Source organism: Podarcis raffonei, chromosome 2 (genome assembly GCF_027172205.1).
Source record: "Podarcis raffonei isolate rPodRaf1 chromosome 2, rPodRaf1.pri, whole genome shotgun sequence".
Lineage (NCBI taxonomy): Eukaryota > Metazoa > Chordata > Lepidosauria > Squamata > Lacertidae > Podarcis > Podarcis raffonei.
The window spans coordinates 14,916,442-14,935,328 of record NC_070603.1 but is presented as its reverse complement, the minus strand read 5'-3'; the positions used below and the strand labels follow the sequence as shown (position 1 = coordinate 14,935,328).

At 46.8% G+C, this 18,887-nt stretch overlaps 1 protein-coding gene across 6 annotated transcripts in view; it reads left to right on the top strand.

The window, feature by feature from the left end:
• The first annotated feature begins 2,476 nt into the window (after positions 1–2,476).
• Positions 2,477–18,887, top strand: part of GLS2 (glutaminase 2) — a 35,365-nt gene continuing 18,954 nt past the window's right edge. For 3 of the 6 annotated variants that reach the window (XM_053375016.1, XM_053375008.1, XM_053375001.1), the window contains exons 1-7: positions 6,598–6,885; positions 9,398–9,497; positions 11,055–11,176; positions 11,391–11,520; positions 13,854–13,933; positions 16,041–16,204; positions 17,718–17,776. In XM_053375016.1, the coding sequence (XP_053230991.1) occupies positions 6,707–6,885; positions 9,398–9,497; positions 11,055–11,176; positions 11,391–11,520; positions 13,854–13,933; positions 16,041–16,204; positions 17,718–17,776 (834 nt within the window). In that variant the 5' untranslated portion in view covers positions 6,598–6,706. Of the gene's footprint in view, positions 2,984–6,597; positions 6,953–9,397; positions 9,498–11,054; positions 11,177–11,390; positions 11,521–13,853; positions 13,934–16,040; positions 16,205–17,717; positions 17,777–18,887 lie in introns of those variants that run through there. The other 3 variants (XM_053375030.1, XM_053375021.1, XM_053375036.1) reach the window with 3 other exon arrangements.

Genomic DNA, 18,887 nt, shown 5'->3' with positions numbered 1-18,887 from the left:
TTTGGGGAGGCTAGCTGGAACTGACCTCCCCTCCGTTTCCCCACTTTCCGATGGGGGCGTGGTCAGCCCTGACTCATCTTCTCTCCCCGCTGGAGGAGAGGCTGGTCCTGACACATGTGACTCTTCCCCCCCACTGCGCTCTGGTGGGGGAGCTGGTCCTGATCCCCCGCTGCTGCCTTGGGAGTCCCCGCTGGCCCCTTGCTTCTGGTGCGTCCCCCCCTGGGACCCCCCTTGCCCTCACCATCGGCGCCCCCTTCTGGGAATCTTCTGATTCGCTGGAGAAGCTCATGGAATCTCTCGGGTCACTGTCATACTCTTCTACGCTCCCCTCGGATTCCTCCCCTTCGCTCTCCATTTCCTCTCTCCCCTGTGCTTCTGCTCCTGAGCCCCTGACAGTATGAAATGTGGATGGAGCTATGCAGAGGCACTAGCCGGCTTCACGGTTTCCCCCACATTGTGATTTTTGCATAACACACACACAAACACACACATCAGGGTTTGCAATCTATTGCCAGAGAGGGATTCCTCCCTTGTTTTCCTAGGGCCTGGAGGCCATGTTTGGTTTAGGGAGAGGGACAGATTTCAATAAACAGCACCTGGCCATTGCTCCAGTCTTTGGCAATGGTCTTTCCACCCATCCCACCCTCTGCCGCCGCCCCCAACAACCACTAGTGCTTAAACAATTAATAATAATACCGTAATAATAAAATCCTTTCAGGACTATTCTTTCCCACATATGCAAACCTTCCCAAGTCTCCCTATTCTCCAGGGACAGTCCCAGATTTAAAGAAGCCATCCCGGTTCCTGATCTGATCCCAGAATGTCCCGCTTTTCCTTAGAACATCCCTATTTCCCTCAGAAAAATGTTGGAGGGTATGGAGGGGTGCCCCTATTTGTATTGGAGAAATGTTGGAGGGTATGGAAGGGTGCCCCTATTTCCCTCAGAAAAATGTTGAAGGGTATGACAGGATGCCCCTATTTTCATCGGAGAAATGTTGGAGGGTATGGAATAAGACGTTCCCCAGGGCTTTTTTCAGCCGGAACTCTCCGGAACTCTCCGGTGGGCGCCATTGCCATTCTAAGAGAACGAGGGAGGTGTTCCTGGTGATCTCCGGCACCTCTTTTTCTAGAAAAATAGCACTGGGACGTCCCTATTTTCATCGGATAAATGTTGGAGGGGGTGTTATAGGGTGTCCCTATTTGCACTGGAGAAATGTTGAAGGCTGTGCACAACGTGCCTTCCACATGCACCATGTCAGGCAAAGGAACCACTAGGGTGTGCGCCGGCGAAACTGACTTGCTGAGGTTAGGAAACACGCTGTGCTGAGTATTCACATTAAAGTGCCTCGGGGAGAGCCTTGGCCTCTCCCTTCTGTAGCTCTGCAAATGGGAGAGGCAGTCAAGCCAGATGGAAGAAGAGCAGTTTCTCATTTCCTCCAGGGACGGAGCCTGGCTTAGAGCGAACGCAACAGGACCCTGGGCAAGGATGCTTCCATTGTGAGAGGCACTGAGAAAATTCCTTGCTCTCTCTCTCTCTCTCTCTCTCTATATATATAACACAAAGACCCTTGGTGGCCTGCGATCTGGAGAGGGAACTTTTCTCAGGGCCTCAAGGGTGGAGGCCTTTTAGCTAGGTTATTTCCTGGTGCAGGGATTTAAGGACACATGGCGTCATAACTCACAGGATGCCAAGTCTAAAAGTCCATCCATCCAGCCCAATAGTGCATGCTCGGACTGGCAGAAACTCTTCAGCGAGTCAGGCACAGGTGTTTCACATCATGTCTTACCTGATCACCTTTTTAACAGGAGGTTCAGGAGACCACTGGTCCCATCACCTCCTGGCAAGTAGAAGGGGAAGAAATGGAGGCAGTGAGAGATTTTACTTTCTTGGACTCCAAGATCACTGCAGATGGTGACAGCAGCCACGAAATTAAAAGACGCCTGCTTCTTGGGAGAAAAGCAATGACAAACCTAGACAGCATCTTAAAAAGCAGAGACATCACCTTGCCAACAAAGGTCCGTATAGTAAAAGCTATGGTTTTCCCAGTAGTGATGTATGGAAGTGAGAGCTGGACCAGAAAGAAGGCTGATCGCCGAAAAATTGATGCTTTTAAATTATGGAGCTGGAGGAGACTCTTGAGAGTCCCATGGACTGCAAGCAGATCAAACCTATCCATTCCGAAGGAAATCAGCCCTGAGTGCTCACTGGAAGGACAGATCGTGAAGCTGAGGCTCCAATACTTTGGCCACTTCATGAGAAGAGAAGACTCCCTGGAAAAGACCCTGATGTTGGGAAAGATGGAGGGCACAAGGAGAAGGGGACGACAGAGGACGAGATGTTTGGACAGTGTTCTCGAAGCTACAAACATGAGTCTGACCAAACTGCGGGAGGCAGTGGAAGACAGGAGTGCCCGGCGTGCTCTGGTCCATGGGGTCACAAAGAGTCGGACACCACTAAACGACTAAACAACAACAGGAGACTAAGCATGGGACTTTCTGCGTGCAATGGCCTCAGATGTTCTGGTAGCCTAATGCGTTTAAACATTTAAATTATTTTTAAAATTAAATGTAAGACGTGTTCAAAAAATTTTAATTAATGCCAGCCCAAATGCTTGAGTGCTTTTGCATGACTTAGATCCTAGAAGCAGAGTTTCCAACTCTTAAATTTTTTTAAAGCACCTATCTGGGAGGGATCCATGGGCAAAGGTCAGGTAACTGATCCCAGAGTGGCTCTGAAACATAGCCAGGCCTGATCCTGAGTACCACTGTATTCAATAGGTCTTCCTTAGGGGTAACCATGCACAGAACTGTCACCACAGATCCAGTATTTTGGAAGCACATTATTTCAGAGTTTGAATGAAGCTCACTGGCTGGGAGACCTTGGGACAATCACTGTCTCTTGGCCTAACTTACCTCACAGGGTTGGGTTGTTGTGAGGATTAAATGAGGAGCGGGGACAGCTATGAGATCCTCTGAGGAAAAGGTGAGATATAAATACAACAATCAAATCAAGTTCAAAATTTATTGAAACCAAGGACCATTGATTGATTGATTCAGTTTCTAGTTCTCATGAGACTCTTAAGACATAAGGGAATGTCTGCAAAATATTGCAAGTGTCTACAAAACATTATTAAATTCCATTCTGTCTTTAGAATTATGAACTCCTGCATGGACTATTGTCCAAAATGATTATTCACCAGAGAATTCTCTTTATCAAAGGCCTGCAAAAATGTTGACACTATCGGTAAGCAGGAAAACTACTGCCACCTAGAGGGTTGTCTAAGCATAGCTCAAGGACCAAATTACCTGTACTTTTGTGCTGCGCAAAATATATATAATACAACAGCTTTGAACTAGTCAAGAAGAAGGGATGAAAGAGGTGTTTCCAGCACCTAGATCAGAACTCTCTCTTGCAGCCTATGGATGTTTATTCAGAAGCAACCCCTAATAAGCTAAACAGGGCTGAATTTGAATGAACAGCCCAATCCTATGCAAAGTTAGCTGCTCCTAAACCCATTGATTTAAATGGCATTAAACCCTGCACAGGACTGGACTGTGTGTGTAGATAGAACTGCAGTCTTCGTGGGATGGAAGGAAGTTAGGAAAAGTTAGGATAAAGCCAGTCTTCGAGAAATCTCCCATTTGAGTAGATAAGCATAAGCTTGGAGACTGGACTCCAGTTCCAGCACATATAAACCCCTGCATAATAACCCCAATGGCAATGACAGTAAGTAAATATTCTGTCCCTGCTGCCCCCCACTTCCTAATCTGTAAAGTGGGAACAGCATTCAGGATGGTGTTTTTGAATTTTCCTTTTCTTTGCTGTATGCTAAGGGAGTTTGGTCCTAGATGCCTCGTCTCTTTCATGTCAACTAAATTGCACAACACTGAGTTGGAAATTGTTACCCAAATTAGGGGTGGCAAATCTATGTGGGTAATCCTCTCATATTGTGCTTGTTAGCAACTTTATTTATATATATAGGCCTCTTCAACCTTTGGGAGCATATCTGTATATACTGAAAGATTACTACTATTGAAATATAGGGACACGGGTGGCACTGTGGTCTAAGCCACCGAGCCTCTTGGGCTTGCCGATCGGAAGGTTGGTGGTTCGAATCCCCGTGACGGGGTGAGCTCCCGTTGCTCTGTCCCAGCTCCTACCAACCTAGCAGTTTGAAAGCACACCAGTGCAAGTAGATCAATAGGTACTGCTGTGGCAGGAAAGTAAATGGTGTTTCAGTGCATTCTGGTTTCCATCACAGTATTCCGTTGCGCCAGAAGTGGTTTAGTCCTGCTGGCCACGTGACCCAGAAAGCTGTCTGTGGACAAACGCCGGCTCCCTCAGCCTGAAAGCGAGATGAACGCCGCAACCCCATAGCCGCCTTTGACTGGACTTAACCGTCCAGGGGTCCTTTTTACCGTACCTTTTTACTATTGAAATGCATTGGTTCCTTCTGAATGCCAACAGGAACATGGTGACAGGGCTAACCTAAAACAAGCCCCATTGAGTTCAGCAGGGATTACACTCAGGTAAGTAGCCTGAATTTCTGAATGGCAGTTACAAAGCGTGATTGTTTCCTTACACAGTAGTCTTTAGAGAGCCTCCCCAAACACCAATTCTCTTTGGGCTTCATTGTCGGCCAGGTAAATCAGCTGAAGCACGTTCTCTAAACAGGCCCTCTAAACCAATTTAAGTTGGGATCCACAATCTTAAATCCACAAATCCTTTTCAGTTCAAGCACAGTAAAGAGATTTCCACTAGAACCAACAGTCATGTGCTTTTTTAAAAGATGTGTTTTTAAAGGAGGAACTGCACCCCAATGTTTCTTGCCTGCACACAAACACATACTTGTGGATATACATGACTTTTCTACCCATATATGCATTTTTCAAAAATGCAGGTTTGTCTGGCTTGCAGACCATGGTTTTCGAGTGTACGTGCTAAAAATCCAGTGTGCTTATAACACAGACCTAAGAAAGAAAGCCAGCCACGGTGCAAGCCCAGTCTGGCTCCTCTGCTAAATGATAGGAAATTGGAAACAATTATTTCCTTCCCCTTTGTGCTGGCCTCCTTTCTCTTCCAAAATAAAGAGAGAAATGGTTTTAGTTTCTAGGAAATCGTTAACACATACTTTGCTGGAAAGTGGCAGAGAAATACCGGGCCTTAGCCCAGTACAACAACTGAGAGCGCATGCTTCTCCAACGTTCCCTAAACCGGAGAACCTAAATTCCATACCTGGATGAAATTATCTCTCCTTAGAAGAATTTAGCACATGCTAAATTGTGACTGTGGAAGCCAGAAATCCCATGGAATATACTCAGAGTCACAAAGTGATTTCATGCTGTTTATTCAGCTCATAGTGATGAGGAGGAATGAATGAATGTCCCCTCAAAGTATCTGCTTTATATACATTATTTACACAATGGGCTGCACATGGTTGGCTAATTCCGGAATTCTACTGTAAGCCAATCAGGTTGTGGATTCACTTCTATCTGGAGCATGATTGGGTGGTTCCTGACAACCAATCATACTGCTGCATTGTTCTAGGACCAATCAGACTGCTGCATTCTGAATCCTATTGTTCTAGGACCAATCAGACTGCCGCAGTTTGGATCCTATTCAACTCAGTACATAACATCCCACAAAGAAAGTTGTTCTATATTATATGATATAGGATATATTATATTTATGATACATATCAGGCATGTCCAACAGGTTGATCACGATCTACTGGTCGATCGTGAATGTGTCCCAGGTCGATCGGGATCGCCTTAGTGTTCCTTTTGCCAACCCTGCCCCCCCCAAAAAAAAACTTGTCAAATTTTGCCAACCCTCCTCTAAAAAAAGCTCAGCGACTCCTGACAATGACAGTGGGTAGACCAGTATTATTTTTTTTCACAATAATATTTATTATTTTCCATACATAATTATATATAGCAGTTTCCAATATCATTATTTCATAAAACCATATCACAGTCATAATCATATTTCCTAACTTTCCTTATCGTACATTTTCTTATTTATATGTTTAATCCCAATGTAATCCTAGGCCTAATTAATTCTTCCAAGTGATTACATATCTTTAATATTACAGTATTTATTCAGATAGTCTTTAAATTTCTTCCACACAGCCAGTATTTTTACACTGCAGGCAGATCGCAGTCTCTTGGGAGATGGACGTGCCTGATATGGTACATGATATTATGATTATATGCGCCTTGCACACCCAAGCGGCGTGAGCAAACCGTGATCCAAGCCTCGATTATTAAACTAAAACGAAAACCCATGATGCTTCTGAGTTGGTGATGATGCCAGCCGATGTCAGTCACTTTCACAGTCCAGGGTCGGCGGTGCTGCTTGCTTCCTATTCACTAGGTGCCTAAAGGCTGCGGGGTCGGAGCTGTATCTCTAACAACCTGTGAGCATCGCGCTACGACTCACCTGGAGTCTGGGAAAGCGCACAAAGATCTTCCCTCCCTCATTGGCGCGTTGCGTTTATTTATTTGTCGCTGATAGGCTGGAGCCGCTGCCCATCCCTCTCCTTCCCCCGCCCCCTGCTTGATGCTTTCCCTTTTAAAGGGCCAGAAGGCGAGCTCCTTGTCACTCCCCCTTGCCCCCGCCCCCAGCACCAATCCTGGATCCTCTTGCTACCGCTTCCTCGTAGCTTCAGACGCTATCAAGCCCCTGCGACTTCTTGCTGCCGCCATGCGCTCCATCAGGATCTTTCCAGGAGTGCTGCAGCCGCCTGTGATCCGATGGAAGAGAGGGACGGGACGCTGCCCTCCCTTGGGCATTGGCAGAGCCGGCTCCTCGGCCTCGGCTCAAGGCAGAGAGGCAGCGATGGTGAACGGGCGTCACCAGCAACACCAGCAGCTGACCGACCAGTAAGGGATGCATGCGCCATGTGTCGTATCGCTGTGGTGGAGGGGTGTGTGCATAGGTGATGTCAAAGTCTGTGTGTGGGGGGTATTTTGTTTTGCCCATCCAGGAACTGTGTAGATTTTGTTAAGCAGGAACTGGGTGCAGGATTGAATTAGGGGACTCTGGTGTCCTCCAGATGTTGATGGACTGGGCATGGAGAGTAATGGTGCAGCAATAAAACGGCTAGCACATTTGCAAAGCTAAGAAGGGTCTGGTATGGTTCCAAATTGGATGGGGAAACCATGTGTTGAGATTCCTGCATTGTAGCAGGTTGGACTAGATGACCGCCAGGGTCCCTTCCAACTCTTCAGCTCTATGATTCTATGACTTCCACGTCTCATCAGCCCCAACCGGCATGGCCAGAGATGTTGGGAGTTGTAGTTCAACAACATCTGGAGGTCGTGCAAGTTCACCACCCCTCATTAATGAATTGACTCCTCTACAATGCAACCTTTTGTTTGGCGCCAGCGAACTTTCCGCACTCTGGTACCTAGCCCAGCTGATATCCTAGCAGAAATTATCCAGCCCCACTTTGCTTGTATGTTTCTTTGCAGAATGACCAGCTGACAAATGCTGCCATTCTTAGGAGAGCTGTTAAACTTAAGGTGGTGTGGGGAAAATAGAAAACCCGGGGTGTCACGATCGATGCGATTCTGGAATTGTGACGCACTTAGGGCTTCATGCGCTGCCAAGCCTTGCACACTGAAGGGACACGTCTGCCCGTCCAGAGGCAGAGAAAAGAAGCCAGGTTGTCAGACTTCCAGACATACGGCTTTTGTCATTTCCGTGCTCTCTTATTTTTGATGCCAATTATTTCCGCCCAGCATGAAACACCTAAAGTGCTAAAAGTATTTGCTCCCTGCAGAAATGCTGGCTGCCGTTTGAAGCATACTCATAAAAGAGTAGAATTGCATTCAACATGGAAGAAAACACAGGAAATAGGAGGCAGGGGGGTTGTGGTAGTGGCATAGTCCCCACTGCCAGTGTCTATGTGATTATGAAAACCTCTACAAGTGATTTGTTTTGGGGGGTTTAAATTATTTGTCCAGAATCTGAGCACTTTTCCCTGTATCACTCTAGTGGAGGAACTCCTACAGTCTTTTAAAGGAGCCCACTAGAGCTAAGATGGGATTGTAGTTCAAAATATCTGGAGAGCACCAGAATAGCAAAAACTGGGTTAACCTGTCCCCAGCCACATTTTTAGTTCAGGTGGAGGAAATGTGCAGCTTCCAACAAAACGTAACATTGAAAATTTTCCAATACTGGGCTGCCTTCAGATGTTTTCAGAAAGTCGTATAGTTGTTTATTTCTTTGACATCTGCCGGGAGGGCATTCCACAGGGTGGGTACAACTACCAATAAGGCCTTCTGTCTGGTTCCCTATAATTTCACTCCTCAACAGAGAGGGAACCGCCAGAAGGCCCTTGGAACTGGACCCCGAAGTCAGGGCTGGACAATGGGGGTGGAGAATCTCCTTCAGGTATACAGGGTCAAGACCATTTAGGGCTTTAAAGGTCAGCACCAGCACTTTGAATTGTGCTTGGAAAAGTACTGAGAGCTGATGTAGATCTTTTAGGACCGCTGTTATATGGTCCCGGCGGCCGCTCCCAGTCACCAGTCTAGCTGCTGCATTCTGGATTGTCAGTGTTGGTGATGAGATTTAGAGTTCAATGACAACTGGAGGTTGCTCACCACTGCTTTAAAAAGTCCTGGCTTGCTCTCAAAACACTGCTATTTATTTTTTGAAATCTATAACCAACCCTTGCCAAGAGAAATATGTTCCTTTGCTCTATTCCTTTGCCGCTCTGTGAGTTCCATTCTTAGGCTGCTGCTTCTTGTTTTTTAACTGTACAGGGACACAGGTGGCGCTGTGGGTTAAATCACAGAGCCTAGGACTTGCCGATCAGAAGGTCAGCGGTTCGAATCCCCGCGACGGGGTGAGCTCCTGTTGCTCGGTCCCTGCTCTTGCCAACCTAGCAGTTCGAAAGCATGTCCAAGTGCAAGTAGATAAATAGGTACCACTCTGGCGGGAAGGTAAACGGCGTTTCCGTGCACTGCTCTGGTTCGCCAGAAGCGGCTTAGTCATGCTGGCCACATTACCCGGAAGCTGTACGCCGGCTCCCTCGGCCAATAAAGCGAGATGAGCGCCGCAACCCCAGAGTCGGTCACGACTGGACCTAATGGTCAGGGGTCCCTTTACCTTTACCTTACCTGAGAGGTTGCCTATACAGTACCTGAAATGTGCAGCATGAATGCTTTACATCGGTGTTTCCCAAACTTTGGTCTCCAGCTGTTTTTGGACTACAATTCCCACCATCCCTGACCAATGGTCCTGCTAGCTAGGGATGATGGGAGTTGTAGTCCCAAAACAGCTGGAGACCCAAGTTTAGGAAACACTGCTTTAAATAAATGAATGAATGTTATATAGGGGTGAAACACGACCTGTTCTCTGTTGTGGTCTCTTGTCTTTCCGCAGGGATGTGTCAGAGAATGGAATGCTGCCTCGGCTTAGTGACCTCCTGTTCTACACAGTAGCTGAAGGCCAGGAATGTATCTCCGTTCATAAATTCACCAGTGTAAGATGCTTCCAGCTGTCCTAAAGGGTGGGTGGGAAAGGTGGGACTTGGGGGGGCATATTCCCAGGCCTGCCTGGAAATGCTGAGGAATGAATCTGGGACCTTGTACACTGCAAACAGATGCTCTACCACTTTCTACAACCACATGAGGAATCTGGCATCTAGAACCTCTGTCAAAATAGTGAGCAGAGCTTTACACATCTGCACCCGTTAAAAAATCCATAGAAGCAGGAGGCTGGTCTCATTTTCTTTACTGCAAGAGCAGATACCTTCCCCCCCTCCTTTAATTTTCACCGGATTTTTATTAGTTTTCTGTAACAAAGTTTTAAAACATTTTGTCATTTTTATACCTAAACCAAACTTAACGAAGGATATAATCGCAGGTGGATATAATACAAAGCACATGATTTTAAAAGGCTAGTTATGGTGGATCGTGACAATGGTTTCTTTGTACATTTTTCCAATAGCTCAACTGAGAAAATAAAATAAATGGGAATGGATAAGAAGAGGGGTTTTATCCCTCTGCAAGAGCAGATATTATAGATATTGGTGGTATGCACAGCAGGAGATGTGAGATGTTTATTCCGGTCCCTATTGCATTTGAAATTTTGTTTGCGCATGAAATGGTTTTTAATTGTTTGTATATATACTGTTGTTTTTATATATGGTATTGTTTTCCGTTGTTTCCATTGCTGAATTATTATTGTTTTTTTACTGTGCAATCACTTCAAGATACTTTATAGGAAGCAATTCGAAAATGGAATCAAATAAACAAATGAATAAAAATACTCTATCCCGTTCTCATCCCCTCTTCTTGCCATGTGTTCATCTGTGTTGGTGGCATCCGTCTTGGTCTCAGGCGGCAATGGAAGAGGGCGCCTTCATTTTTTTTAAAAAAAAACACCTTTATTGCAAAACAATTTACCGTATTTTTCGCTCTATAAGACGCACCAGACCATAAGACGCACCTTGTTTTTGGAGGAGGAAAACAAGAAAAAAAATATTCTGAATCCCAGAAGCCAGAACAGCAAGAGGGATCGCTGCACAGTGAAAGCTTCTGGGATAGCTGCGCAGCCTGCATTCGCTCCATAAGGCGCACACACATTTCCCCTTACTGTTTAAGAGGGGAAAAGTGAGTCTTATAGAGCAAAAAATATGGTACTTATAACAACACAAAGACAATACCTCAATTACAACTAAGCGTTAACTAACAACACATCGTTTTAACATCACACACACTTTTGACTTCCGATTCACCTCATTGTGCTTTCTACGTATTTTTAACCTTTTACGCATTCCCTGTTATATCTGTTACATATCCAGAAAATTTTTATACATTTATAGTTTTCCTTAATATTCAAGATTCAATCTAGACCTGTCAGGAGATTTGCATTTTCACAATATTGTTTTAGATATTCTTTACATGTTATCCATTCCTTACACACTTTCTGGTTTGAGTTTCCTCTTATTCTCCCAGTCATTTTCTCAAGTTCCAAGTGTTCTGTCATCTTCACCTGCCAGTCAAGATGGCGCCTTCATGTGCTCTTCTCAATTCAGGCCTTGCAAGGCACTGGCCTTTGGACCTCGGATCCACGCCTTCGAGACTGCATGAATCGTCTGCAAAAGGCAGCGCAGGAACCCAGCGCTGGCGGGTTGCTGAACCGGGAGCTTTTCCGAAGGTAGGAAATCCTTAGGTGCAGACAGGGAAGCTAGGAATACCTTTGCTAGGCTGACCTAGTTAGTTCCGCTGCCATCCAGGCAAGAAGACAGTTAAGGTGGGCAGTGTTGATTCAATTACAAGCAAACATCCCAATTCCCTAGTCCTCTTAGGTCTTATGGCACATTACTCAGCTGCTCCCAATTCAACTCCCCACCTGTCTTTCGTGTCCTCAGGTGTGTGAGCAGCAACATTGTACTCCTGACCCAGGCCTTCCGGAAGAAGTTTGTCATCCCCGACTTCCAGGAGTTCACGTCTCATGTGGAGCAAATTTTTGAAAGCGCCAAAGGACTCCAGGAGGGCAAGGTAGAAAAATCAAGTAGTGCATGAGGGCAGAGGCTAAATACAAGCAAATCACAGTGCAAACCTATATATATAGTGGACACTCGGGTTGCAAACGTGATCTGTGTGGGATGCACGTCCACAACCCGCAGTGTTCGCAACCCGCAGCGGCATGTCTGTGCACGCCCAGGTTGCGATTTGTTGCTTCTGCGCATGCGCAAAGTGTGATTTAGCGCTTCTGTGCATGCGTGTCCGCTGAAACCTGGAAGTAACCCATTCCGGTGGTGTAGTGGTTAAGAGCAGTGGACTCGTAATCTGGTGAACCGGGTTCGCTTCCTCGCTCCTCCACATGCAGCTGCTGGGTGACCTTGGGCTAGTCCCACTTCTCTGAAGTCTCTCAGCCTCACTCACCTCACGGAGTGTTCGTTGTGGGGGAGGAAGGGAAAGGAGATTGTGAGCCGCTTTGAGACTCCTTGGGGGAGTGATAAAGTGGGATATAAAATCCAAACTCCTCTTCTTCTGGGTTTCGGCTGGTCCATAACCCCAAAAAAATGCAACCTGAAGTGTCTGTAACCCGAGGTATGACTGTACCTCCTTAGAAGTGAGTCACTTTGAGTTCCCTGGTAAGCATGCATAGCCGGCATGGGGAGCCACTGTCCCCAATTGTTGGCTATTCTGTCTGGGGCTGAAGGGATCCGCAGTCCGACAATATCTGGAGTGCCACAGATTCCCCCTCTCTGGAATATAAGATTGCAACCTCAATTTCTCTATCATCTTCCACCTGTCATTCTGTTGGGCGTCAATCAGGGCTGACTTTTGAGGTCCCTTCCAACTCTGGAATGCTAGGATGCAATAAATTATCTATGCTGAACAGGGAGAGTTTACCCCTCCCCAACAATAATCACCTCCCTGAAGTTTATATTGACATCCATCAGAAAGCATCCCTTTCCACCAATAGATAGTTCGGGTTCTGAAGATAATGGGTTTTGCTGACTGGTAAGTTAATAGCTGGACGCAGGTGGCGCTGTGGGTTAAACCACAGAGCCTAGGACTTGCCGATCAGAAGGTCGGCGGTTCGAATCCCTGCAACGGGGTGAGCTCCCGTTGCTTGGTCCCTGCTCCTGCCAACCTAGCAGTTCGAAAGCACGTCAAAGTGCAAGTAGATAAATAGGTATCGATCCGGTGGGAAGGTAAATGGCGTTTTTGTGCACTGCTCTGGTTCGCCCGAAGCGGCTTAGTCATGCTGGCCACATGACCCGGAAGCTGTACGCCGGCTCCCTCTGCCAATAAAGCGAGATGAGCGCCGCAACCCCAGAGTCGGTCATGACTGGACCTAATGGTCAGGGGTCCCTTTACCTTTAAGTTAATAGCTACCAGAAATTTTTCAGTGGCTGCAAGAAACAGTTCTGTAAGTTTTGAACGTAGCCACCAAATGAGAGGATTAAAAGTGTGCAGCTGTCAGAGAAGGAACTGTTGGAAGCTGGTTTTTGTGTGTGTGTGTGTGTGTGTGTGTGTGTTTAATGGGCACTGTGACTGCTTTAAAAAGACCAGAACCCAAGGTTGACAATGTATGTTACTGAATACGTCATAAGTTTCCCATTTGCCATCTTCACAAGAAAATTCACCCTTTAAAGCTTCTCCTTGGAATTTCCTAGTGCTCAGGGAAATGGGGACCGAAGAATAACACGACCGCTTCTGGGCATATGCAGGGTTTTTATCAGACAGTGTTTCCCTCTGTTGACCAAAGGCTCTTTTGACTCAGCAAAGTCTTCCACCTAGTGAAACAGGGGGAAAGAAGGCAATTTTGGCATATTCACCTTCCTGTCTGGTGCACCCATCACCCCCTACAGTGTGGGAAGTAGCACGGGGGGCTGCAGGTGGCTTGCCGATCGGAAGATCGGCGGTTCGGATCCCCGCGATGGAGTGAGCTCCTGTTGCTTGGTCCTTCTCCTGCCAACCTAGCAGTTCAAAAGCACACCAAAAAGTGCAAGTAGATAAATAGGTACCGCTCCAGCGGGAAGGTAAACAACGTTTCTGTGCGCTGCTCTGGTTCGCCAGAAGCGGCTTAGTCATGCTGACCACATGACCCGGAAGCTGTACGCCGGCTCCCTCGGCCAATAAAGTGAGATGAATGCCGCAACCCCAGAGTCGGTCACGACTGGACCTAATGGCCAGGAGTCCCTTTACCTAGCCTTCCTCTTCAGTCTACTGATTTCCATCAGTGGAGTGACAGCACTGGAACCTGCCTGTGCTGTCCTCCATTAGGTGGGCAGATAGCTGAGATGAGGATAACTATCCTTCACACACACCCATCCCTATTGCTTAATTTGGGGCTGATTTCTCATTCCCTTTTCTAGGTGGCCAACTACATCCCACAGCTAGCAAAGTGCAATCCAGAGCTCTGGGGCGTGTCTCTTTGCACCGTGGATGGTCAACGGTGAGTGAAAGGGACCCGAACCTTAAATGTGGGATTGAACACAAAGAGATAGGAAACAGCTCTCCTGCTGAACATTGCTTGGTGCTGTCAGGTTTCAGGGACTTGTCTTCCTCCCCCCCCCCCTTTTGACAGTAGATAAGCAGAACAAAGAGAAAGGAGTCTCTTACCAGTTAGAGATTTTAGTGATCACATCGAGAGAACAAATAATCCATTTCTAGGAATGAAGGTGCTCCCAATTAAGGGTTCCACCCACTTCCCCCCTAGTCACCCACTTCACTACCGTCATTTCTGCATCTTGCAATCTGATCTCGCAACCATTGTACTTTCTGAGCAGCCACCTTATCTGCTCTCCTTGACCTTGGGCTGAGTGGATGGACACTTTCCAGCAAAAGCGAGTCTGTTAACTCTAACTCTCTCTCCCCCAGTTCTTCTTCTCCTAGCTGTTCACCACCCAGTTCTTCCCAACTTCTGCCTCCTGAACTATGTCCATCTGCAAACCACTGTTCCAAATCTACTGTCCCACTGCTCCGGGGAAGATTCAGGAACCTGAGAAGGGGTGGGGAGGCTCCCACCATTCCTCCTCAGCACAGGTGCATACAGTGGTACCTCTGGTTAAGTACTTAATTCATTCTGGAGGTCCGTTCTTAACCTGAAACTGTTCTTAACCTGAAGCACCACTTTAGCTAATGGGCCTCCTGCTGCTGCCGCACCGCCGGAGCACGATTTCTGTTCTCATCCTGAAGCAAAGTTCTTAACCCGAGGTACTATTTCTGGGTTAGCGGAGTCTGTAACCTGAAGCATCTGTAACCCAAGGTACCACTGTATTAAGGAGGCAGGGAAAGGTGGTGCCTTCTGTCGTCAGATTTGCCTGTGGACCCCCGTAGGGTAAGGCAGAGATGGGGAACCTTGGGATCTGGGACCATTTGTGGCCCTCCAGTTTTCTGTGTCTGGTCCTCACTGTAATTCCCATGGCAGATCTATTCCTGGATGCAGACTAGGATGCCGGAATGTTCTGGGCTAAGCATAGACTCGTCTGCCCCAGGACTGGCAGGGAATTCTGGAAGGAAGAGCTACCAGTCTATACGTAACTATGAGCAAGCAAAGTGCTCTAAAATAAATCTCTTCACCTAACACAGTTGAAGTTTGTGTTCTGGTTTTTAAGAGCCCCAGCCTCTGAACTCGGCACCTGAACCCCTCCCAAAATCACATTTCTACCAACCCTGCTCCGCACCCTCCCTAAGTGTTTTTGCTTGGCTAAAATTTGTCCTTGAACTCTGATAACAAGTCCTGCTTACCTGGGTAGAGAACAGGGTAGAAGTTGGCCTACTGCACAAAGGTAACATTTGCGTTCATTACTCCTCCAACTTTTTCCTCTGGCCCCATACATCACTGGTGTGCGGGCCCCAGAAGTTTGCTGAGAAGGGAATGTGGCCCTTGGTTTGAGAAAGGACCCCCACCGCTGGAGTAAGGGGTTACAGTAATCCCATCCGGATCCCTGGAAAGCCACTTCCGGTCAGTACAGATAACGCTGAACTTGTTGTTGTTTAGTCATTTAGTCGTGTCCGACTCTTCGTGACCCCATGGACCAGAGCCCGCCAGGCACTCCTGTCTTCCACTGCCTCCTGCAGTTTGGTCAGACTCATGTTTGTAGCTTCGAGAACACTGCCCAACCATCTCGTCCTCTGTCATCCCCTTCTCCTTGTGCCCTCCATCTTTCCCAACATCAGGGTCTTTTCCAGGGAGTCTTCTCTTCTCATGAGGTGGCCAAAGTATTGGAGCCTCAGCTTCACGATCTGTCCTTCCAGTGAGCACTCAGGGCTGATTTCCTTCAGAATTTTGATCTTCTTGCAGTCCATGGGACTCTCAAGAGTCTCCTCCAGCACCAGAATTCAAAAGCATCAATTCTTTGATCAATTCTTCTAGAACGCTGAACTAGGTGAACCCAGTAGTTGGTAGAAGGAAGATTCCTATGTAACTCTGGCTTCTAGCACCCTTAATTATTAAAAATAATAATTTGGTCCCCTTGCCATTTTATCATTGGCTAGCTGAAGGTGGCAGGGGTAAGGTGGCCTCTTCTGTCCTCAGTCGCCCTCTCTGTCCCTCCCAGGTATTCCATGGGCCACACCAAGACCCAATTCTGCCTGCAATCATGTGTCAAGCCCCTTAAATACGCCGTCGCCGTCAGTGAACTGGGCACTGACCGAGTGCACCAGTATGTCGGCAAAGAGCCCAGCGGGCTGCGTTACGACAAGCTTTCTCTCAACGAGGAAGGTAAGGTGGGCAGGATTCCAAATGACGAAGAATGGAGGAGTGATGGAGAGCAGCCAGTGTGTCTCTGTGTGAAATACCAAGGTTTGGATCCTCACTGATCCAGCCACAAAGCTTACAAAGTCCTCTTGGGCAAGTCACTAGCCATGCTCACGCGTAACACTAAACCATGGTTTGGCTATATACAAATGAGCTGAAGTGAACCCAAGCAAAGCTTTGGAGTTGCGTGTTTTCTTCCCTCTTCCCATATTCTTCAACATTTCTCTGATGAAAACAGGGACTGTTTTCCCTGCGGAGACTTTGAGTCTCTGCAATGGTTTTCATGGAGCGAGACCACCAGGAAAGAGCCAGGTCTGTGCAGATTTTGTTTTTGCTAATAAAAAGTTAACTGTTGTTGTTGTTTTCTAATAAAGAGTTAACACCACTTGCTTCGTGTGATCTGCTGCTAGCTCGCTCCCAGCACTATAGCATGGGAACATGAACATGCAAGATTGTTACCATCAGTCATTCCAGAACACTCTGTGTGTGTGTCCCTGTGTCAGACAAACCCCCCATAATTTGGGGACAAGCTGAGGCATAAAAAGGGGCAATGTTCCATGGTCATGTTCCACCATGATCATTGATGCCGGCTGTATATATTTACCGTATTTTTCGCTCTATAAGACGCACCAGACCACAAGACGCACCTAGTTTTTGGAGCAGGAAAACAAGAAAAAAAATATTCTGAATCTCAGAAGCCAGAACAGGAAGAGGGATCGCTGCACAGTGAAAGCAGCAATCCCTCTTGCTGTTCTGGCTTCTGGGATAGCTGCGCAGCCTGCATTCGCTCCATAAGACGCACACACATTTCCCCTTACTTTTTAGGAGGGAAAAAGTGACTCTTATAGAGCAAAAAATACGGTATATACAGTAAGACCTTGGTTTCCAAATGCCTCCATTTTGGAACATTTCGGCTCCCGAACATCGAAAACCCAGAAGTAAGTGTTCCAGTTTTTGAATGTTTTCCAGAAGCTGAACATCTGACACAGCTTCTGCTTGAGTGCAGGAAGCTCCTGCAGCCAATCAGAAGCTGCAGCTCAGTTGTCGAATATTTTGGAAGCTGAACAGGCTTTCGGAGTGGATTACGTTTGACAACTGTGGTTTGATTGTATTTAATTTTCTTGCACTGACATCCAGCCTGTACATGTAACTCCCTGGTGGTTCTCCATCCAGGCACTGACCAGTCTCAGATCTGCTGAATAATAATAATAAATTATTATTTATACCCCGCCCAGCTGGCTGGGTTTCCCCAGCTACTCTGTGTAGTGATCAGATGGGAATACCATGAGACCATCTGATCACTACACTCTGGGCGGCTTAGCTTCAGTAAGATGTTGTACCATCTTCATGCTACACCCTTGGTACATAACTGGATAGGCAAACAATATTATGTTCTTGGGCCGGCTGTAGGTTTTGTCTTGATGGACTTAAGCAAGGTGAAGTTTGAATAACCCTGCATTTTTCTTTTTGCGTCCAGGAATCCCCCACAACCCTATGGTGAATGCAGGGGCCATTGTCATCAGCTCTCTCATCCGGGTAAGGCATCTGTAGCCACAGTTCCAGAGGTGGGCTTGGGTTGCCCTGCACTCGATAGTAATAATAATAATAATAATAAATTTTATTTATATCCCGCCCTCCCCAGCCAAAGCTATGCTCAGGGCGGCTAACAACAATAAAACAGTACAAAAGTACAGCACAAACAACACTCTAAAATTGTTCATTATAAAATTAATTCAAATCAAGCCACTGGCAACCATTGGGCCAGAGCTCCGCAAAGATTGCCGAGGGAGGGAGTCAGGCTGTGCCCTGGCCAAAGGCCTGGCGGAACAGCTCTGTCTTGCAGGCCCTGCAGAAAGATGTCAAGTCCCGCAGGGCCCTAATCTCTTGTGACAGAGTGTTCCACTGGATCGGAGCCACAGCCGAAAAAGCCCTGGCTCTAGTTGAGGCCAGCCTAACTTCTCTGTGGCCTGGGACCTTCAAGATGTTTTTATTTGAAGACCGTAAGTTCCTCTGTGGGGCATACAAAAAGAAGAGGGCACATCACATTAAGGGCGTAGAGTGAGCACACCTGTGGAACAACCGAACCCTGTCCTGAAGAAGAATATGAACTGGAAAGGAAAGTGGTCCATACCTTGAGAACCACTTTTTTCCTTGGAAGTTCTCAAGTCATGGACAAAACCTAACAGGAATAACAGCATGAGGATCACCTTTGTTGCCACCCAACAGCAAGCAGAATCGCAGAGCCATAGAATAATGAAGTTCACAGCTCAGGATTCTAGCGAACTAGCAGCTTTGTACCTGGTGTCGCTTGGATCTTCTAAGAAGCCAAAAATTCGGTGCAGTTTTGAAATCGATGGTTTAAATCAGTGCAGTTATTGAAAGGTTCAGTCGGACATCTTGTTTCAAAATGGCACCCAGATTATATCCAAACATAAGACCAAAACCTGCTGCTTGGTCTCAGGAACGATTGTGCAAAATTACAATATTTTAAGAGGTGTTCAAATGCAGAGTGAACTGACAAGCATTTTTTCAAACTATAGATTATGCTGGTGTACCTCAGTCAAGTTAGCGGTTGTTGTTAACAATGCGCTATAACTTAGAATGGCGCTGAGAACCAAGTGTGGCCTTTCTTCCTCAGTAAAGTAAA